Source organism: Onychomys torridus, unplaced genomic scaffold (assembly GCF_903995425.1).
Source record: "Onychomys torridus unplaced genomic scaffold, mOncTor1.1, whole genome shotgun sequence".
NCBI lineage: Eukaryota > Metazoa > Chordata > Mammalia > Rodentia > Cricetidae > Onychomys > Onychomys torridus.
In genome coordinates this window covers 10,388-16,173 of record NW_023414054.1, presented here as the reverse complement: position 1 = coordinate 16,173, position 5,786 = coordinate 10,388, and the positions used below count along the sequence as shown (strand labels likewise).

The following is a 5,786-nucleotide window of genomic DNA, read 5'->3' as shown; positions in this document are numbered from 1 at the left end:
ACACAACCTCAGGCCAAATGCTGGTGTGTGGAGTGCAGCACCAGGTCCCCTCACACTGAGGTCAGGATCACCTGAGCTTTCCCTCAGCAAATCCCTCCCTCCCTCTCCACCTGTCTTTCTGTCTTTGATCCATGATCCTAGTTATATTTTTATTCATTCATCAAACATTTCTTGGGTCTGAATGTCTGCTGGATCCCAGGCACTGAAGTCATCATCCCTCACAAGACAAAGATGGCAGCATTATGACAGAGATTGTCACCTTCTTGGTCTTCATCATCTCAGCTAAACTCCTGGAGCTCCTGACTCGAGGTCACAAAGCTAGAAGAGAAAACTGCAGGGTCCGGATGAAAACCAGAGCAGGGATGAAGGAATTTCATCTCTGATGTTCCCACAATCTATTTTTTAAAGATTCATTAAGTTTATGTCTATGAGTGTCTCTTGCCTGTATGTTTTTGTACCATGTGCCAATCTGGTGACCACAGGAGCACTGGAAGTGTGTATGGATGGTGTGAGTCATGGTGTGGTTGCTGGGGTCCAAACCCTGGTCCTCTGCAAGAGCAGCAAGTGCTGTCAACCCCTAAGCCATCTCTGCAGTCCCTGGACCACTTTTTTTTTTCCAGAGCTGAGGACCGAACCCAGGGCTTTGTGCTTGCTAGGCAAGCACTCTACCACTGAGCTAAATCCCCAACCCCTGGACCACTTCTTTTAAATAAACTAAAATCTCCAGCAAACTCAGCCTGTAAATCCCTGAGTCACCGCTGGAGGCAGCAGGATTCCCAGAGCCAGGGAGGGAGAGGGGACCTTGGGCAGACACAGATCCAACAGGACAGATCTGAGATGAGACCCTGTGGATCCCTCCTCTCTGCCCATCATACAACCCGGGTTAGAGTCTGAAAGATGGAAAGAAGGAGAGAACCTCCAGGGAGGGGCCTGGAAGGAGGCAGGAGCTCAGGAGACTGAAGTTCATGTTCTCACCCCACAGTCTCCTGAGTGCAGGGGCTTAGTTGGGCCTTGGGGGACAAGGATGGACAAACACCTCTTAATGCTGTCACTCAGGGAACCCAAACGGGGATGAGACAGGCACCACTCACAGGAACAAAAACAGGTCTAGTCCTCCACCCAAACTAAAAAGACAAGAAATAAACAGAGAAATGGGGTGAAGAGCCATGGTCAGGTCAGAGCCCAGGCTGACCTGTCACAGCTGCCCTGGCTGCTCACAGTCCTGGGGACAGGATAAGGCTCTGTCATCCCAGTGTCCCTGTGATCACAGACTCTCAGCATGTGGTTCAAGTGATGAAGAGAACAGACCAGGAGGTGACAGAGCTGAGGAGTGACCATGTCACAGCCAACAATGGACTGAGCTCCACCTGGGCACAGCCCTGATCACACTCAGCTCCCACAGCCTCATCTTGTCCACCAGATACACACAGCACAAAGAACACAGATTCTGGAAGGTTCTCCATGCTGCATATTATTTCCTCCAAAGCTCTAAGTATTCCAAATCATTTAATTTACCCGTCAATCAATCTGTCAGATCAAGGACGTGAACAATCAAGTTGACATTCAGGTTCTTATTTTCAGTGGGGAGTCAGGGGCTGCAGCTCAGGGCAGCATGGAGGTGACAGGATGCAGATGTCCCCTCCTGTCTGCTGGACCAAGAAGTTTGGCTGTGGAAGGGAATATAACAGTGCAGGGACAGGGTCCTGGTGTGCAGGGATGGCTGGGCTCCCAGGTCTTCACATTGAGCCCCTAGGGTCACAGCAAACATCAGACTTGTTGCTGAGAGTGAACTGAGGGGCTCAGGACGTCACAGGAGACACCTGAGCACATCTCTGTCACTCTGTCAGGCCGGGCAGCTGTCTTCACGCTACAAACAAGAGTCATGAACAATCACTGTGAAGACAACATCCCAACAACCCACCACTCACTCAGAGGGGATTCTGGGTGTCCCTGAACCCCAATCATGTTCACTTGGCCCCTCACAAAATCAGTCCCCAGAGTGCCACCTTTACAGTCTGGGAGAGACACATCAGAGCTCTGGGCACTGTCCCTGCCTGGGGTAAAATTACATATAGTCACAGGAAAGTGAAAACATGGCCTCTAGAAGATTTCACTGTGGGAGTATTATGGGTTGGGAGAGCTCCCCAAATACTCCAGCTTCACCCCCTGGGCTGCAGGGACAATCCCGCTCCCCACACTTACCTGTAGCTGGAGTGTAGATCCCTCCTTTTCCACCTGTGAGAAGAAAAGCTGTGAGAGACCAGAGAAGACCCCGACCCTAGGAAGGTTCCAGAACTGACAGCAGACCCAGGTCAGAGACAGGAGCAATGAGGGCTGTGGATGTTCCCCTTAATGAGGCAGAGCACCCTTCTGAAAGGGGCTGAGAGAGAACCAGACCCTGTCCTTTCCTACCTGTGATTCTCCTCCTCCTCCTCACAACAGCCACCACAGCTCCAATGATGGCCGCAGCTCCAAGGAGACCCAGGACAGCAATGATTGCCACGATGGGGACAGTGGACTGAGGCGGCTCTGGAAGGGAAGGACAGCAGGGGAAGGTGAGGGTCATGACCCCAGCTCTCAGCCCTGACCATGCTCAGGGTCTACAGAAGACTCCAGCTTTCCCCTGACCCAAGCTCTGCACTCACACCCTCCTTACCCCATCTCGGGGTGAGGGGTTGTGTCAGCCCCTCATGGTCCACATGGCATGTGTATTTCTGCTCCTCCCCAGAAGTCACCACCACAGCTGCCCACGTCTGGAAAGTTCCATCCCCAGAAGGTCTGGTCTCCACAAGCTCCATGTCCTGAATCAGATCCTCCCCATCCCTCTGCCAGGTCACAGAGATCTCAGCAGGGTAGAAGTCCAGGGCCCAGCACCTCAGGGTGCCATCTCCTTTTAGTATGGGATGATGGGTCACATGTGCCTTTGGGGGATCTGTGTGGAAGATTTAAGAATTCCCACATTTAACAAGAAAAACTGAAATCCACAAAGACAAACTTAAACCAATGATGACACCAAACTGTGTCTGTTTGGACAATTCTGTCATCACACTAGTGACCTCAGGTAGAGCTGGTCCCCTCATCACAGAACTGCACATTTTCCTGGGTGGACTCAGTAGCTGAGAGAGAATCCACAAGAGCCAGCAGGTCAACAGGGCCTTCCTCATGTGATGTTCTATAGCATAAGGTAGGTGGTAAAAGATGAGAAGGAATGGAAAATAATGAATATGTTATTAATTCATATATAAATAAGAAATCAGGTACAAGAGCTACATGAAGGATGTTACCAATTACTGCTGTCAACATTGAGGCACAACCACTGAGGCCACCTTCCTGACCAGCCCTAAGTGTTTGAACAAGTCAACAGCCATCACCTAAGTGTGCAGCACACATGTGGTGAACCTCTGACACTCAGCCAGAGAAAATGACTCCCCAAGCCCTGCCTCTGGGGGACAAGATACAAGGTATTGTCACCAGGACCCCTGGAAGTGTGCTGTGGGGCCCAGTGCAGCACTCACTGGGACACAGCGGTGCTCACAGCGGTGTGTGGATCGTCCCTGTCACTCCTGTCCTGGAGCTGCAGAAGACCCGTCTCTGAGGAAGTTCAATTCCTAATCCACTGGGGAACACTGTGACTTGTTGGGGCAGAGGGAGAGCAGGAGGGCTCTGGATGTTAATATGGCAGGAAATAGTCTAAGCTCACAGGAACCTTTCTGGTTTAAAGGAAACACTGATGTGTCTAAGTATCCACGTTAGCAGTTCCCCCTGGCTCCTGTGGAGACTGATACAAATAACACAAGGGGAGAGAGAAGCAAGATCACCCCAGTGAGGGGAAAAACCTGACTAAAAGCAAAAGGACAACGTCAAAAAGACAAAAACAAAAACAAAAACCAACAAAGAAAGAAAAGAGCCGGGCAGTGGTGGCGCACCTCTTTAATCCCAGCTCTCAGGAGGCAGACCCGGGCAGATCTCTGTGAGTTCGAGTCCAGCCTGGGCTACAGAGTGAGTTCCAGAAAAGGCGCAAAGCTACACAGAGAAACCCTGTCTAGAAGAAAACAAAAAACAAAAAACAAAAAAACTAAACAAAAGAAAGAAAGAAAAGAAAACACACACACACACAATTTAGTATTTGTCCAGGGTCCTGCATAAGTGCTCACGTGACCATTCTGTGAATAGACGGAATTGGGGTGCAGAAGGGATGACCTTACCCACAGGAACCTGGGAGAATGTATCTTTGCAAAGTTCTAGAAACTGGGTGAACCAGCCCAGGGCGTCCATGTCTCCATCAGGTAAAGGAGACTCCCTGTCCTGCTGTGTAAGGCTGACACACTCAGACGACAGGACTCAGTGTCCACAGACCCTGGTGTGGGCAGAGACCCCGGCCTGGGAGCGGCCATGGCTGACAGTGGCTGCAGGAGACCCAGGGACACTGTCTGCCCTGAGACAGGGGCATGACCCCAGCTGAGGGCTTTTTTCTTCCTCAGGACTGAGCCCAGCCCGAGGCAGAGGGAGGAGCTGGCCTTGGCCCTGCACCTGTGCGCTGCAGCGTGTCCTTCCCGATCTCCAGGTATCTGCGCAGCCACTCCACGCACTCGCCCTCCAGGTAGGCCCTCAGTCTCTCTGCAGCACCAGCCTGCTCCCACTTGCGCCGGGTGATCTGCGCCGCCGTGTCCGCCGCCGTCCACGTCGTCAGGTCGGCGTTCAGGGCGATGTAATCGCGGCCATCATAGGCCTCCTGACTGTACCCGCGGAGGAGGCACCCGTCCGACCCCACGTCACAGCCAGACATCCACTGGATGGTGTGAGAGCCTGCGGGGACCCCGCGGTCAGCCCCGCCCACCAGTCAGCCCCGCCCACCCGCGGACTCCTCTAAACCGAAAGGCAAACCGAGTCCTGGTCCCCGACTCTCCTCCCGAACCTCGGGCCCGGGACCTGAGGAGACTCCAGCCCGGACGTGGGGACGTGGAGGGGTCGTGACCTCCACCCGCGGTCACTCACCGCCCTCGCTCTGGTTGTAGTAGCCGAGCGCGTTCCTCAGGTTCACTCGGAATTCCTGCTCGTTGTCCTTGGCGGTCCGAGTCTGTTCCTCCCAGTACTCCGGCCCCTCCTGCTCCATCCACGGCGCCCGGGGCTCGTATCTCGGAGTCTCCGCGTCGCTGTCGAAGCGCACGAACTGCGTGTCGTCCACGTAGCCGACTTCCATGTACCGGGGCTCCCCGCGGCCGGGCCGGGACGCGATGGTGGAGAAATACCGCAGCGAGTGCGAGCCTGGGGGCGGCGCGCGGTGAGACCCCGACCCTCCTCCGGGACCCGGGCGGGTGCGGGGCCGGGAGGGGAGCGGGGCGCGGGGCTCGGGACGCGGGTGGAGACGGGCGGGAGGGTCTGGCCGGGCGACGCGGGGCCGCGGCTTCCCCGGGGCCGCCCCCGCCCTCCCCGCAGGGTCGTGTCCCTCCGACCCCGCACTCACCCGCGCGGGTCCGGGTCGGGGCCAGGGCGGCCGCCAGCAGCAGGAGCAGCGTGCGCGGGCCCATCGCCCCATCCCGGATCTGGTGCATCTGAGTTCCGCGGGCTGCGTGGACTTTATAACCCGTGACCGCGGCGACGCTGATTGGTTCTCCGCGATCTCGGCACCCAATGGGGGTGAGAACAGGATTCTTGTCATCAGTGTCCAGGCAGAAGGACCCGACACAAGTCAGGAGCTGGAGAAGTGAAACTGGGGACCTGGGGATCCCCAGCCCTGGCCTCCCACCCCAGACCTCACCGCCTGGGGACTGAGACTTTGCTGAACC

The 5,786-nt window shown here is 55.2% G+C and overlaps 1 protein-coding gene across 4 annotated transcripts; it reads right to left on the bottom strand.

The window, feature by feature from the left end:
* Positions 1–1,487: 1,487 nt before the first annotated feature.
* On the bottom strand, positions 1,488–5,565 carry LOC118576690 (RT1 class I histocompatibility antigen, AA alpha chain-like). Of its 4 annotated transcripts, XM_036176901.1 has the most exons (8): positions 5,465–5,565; positions 4,996–5,265; positions 4,531–4,806; positions 2,657–2,932; positions 2,413–2,529; positions 2,203–2,235; positions 2,007–2,054; positions 1,488–1,867 (listed from the first exon to the last, which is right to left on the bottom strand). In XM_036176901.1, the coding sequence occupies exons 1-8, from the start codon at positions 5,550–5,552 to the stop codon at positions 1,863–1,865; spliced, it is 1,113 nt and encodes a 370-aa protein (XP_036032794.1). In that variant the 5' UTR covers positions 5,553–5,565; the 3' UTR covers positions 1,488–1,862. The 4 variants fall into 4 exon arrangements, with proteins under 4 accessions (XP_036032794.1, XP_036032792.1, XP_036032793.1 ...); XM_036176899.1 differs by having other exon boundaries at positions 4,996–5,565; XM_036176900.1 differs by lacking the exon at positions 2,007–2,054 and having other exon boundaries at positions 4,996–5,565.
* Between the last annotated feature and the right edge of the window lie 221 nt (positions 5,566–5,786).

Excerpts from the sequence above, each read along its gene's own strand:
- LOC118576690 (XM_036176899.1), bottom strand. The coding sequence starts at position 5,536 with ATGGGGCGATGGGCCCGCGCACGCTGCTCCTGCTGCTGGCGGCCGCCC. Across the intron at positions 2,530-2,656 it reads ACCCCTCACCCCGAGATGGG|AGCCGCCTCAGTCCACTGTC; the intron begins GTAAGGAGGGTG and ends CTTCCCTTCCAG. Across the intron at positions 2,236-2,412 it reads GAGGAGGAGGAGAATCACAG|GTGGAAAAGGAGGGATCTAC; the intron begins GTAGGAAAGGAC and ends TTCTTCTCACAG.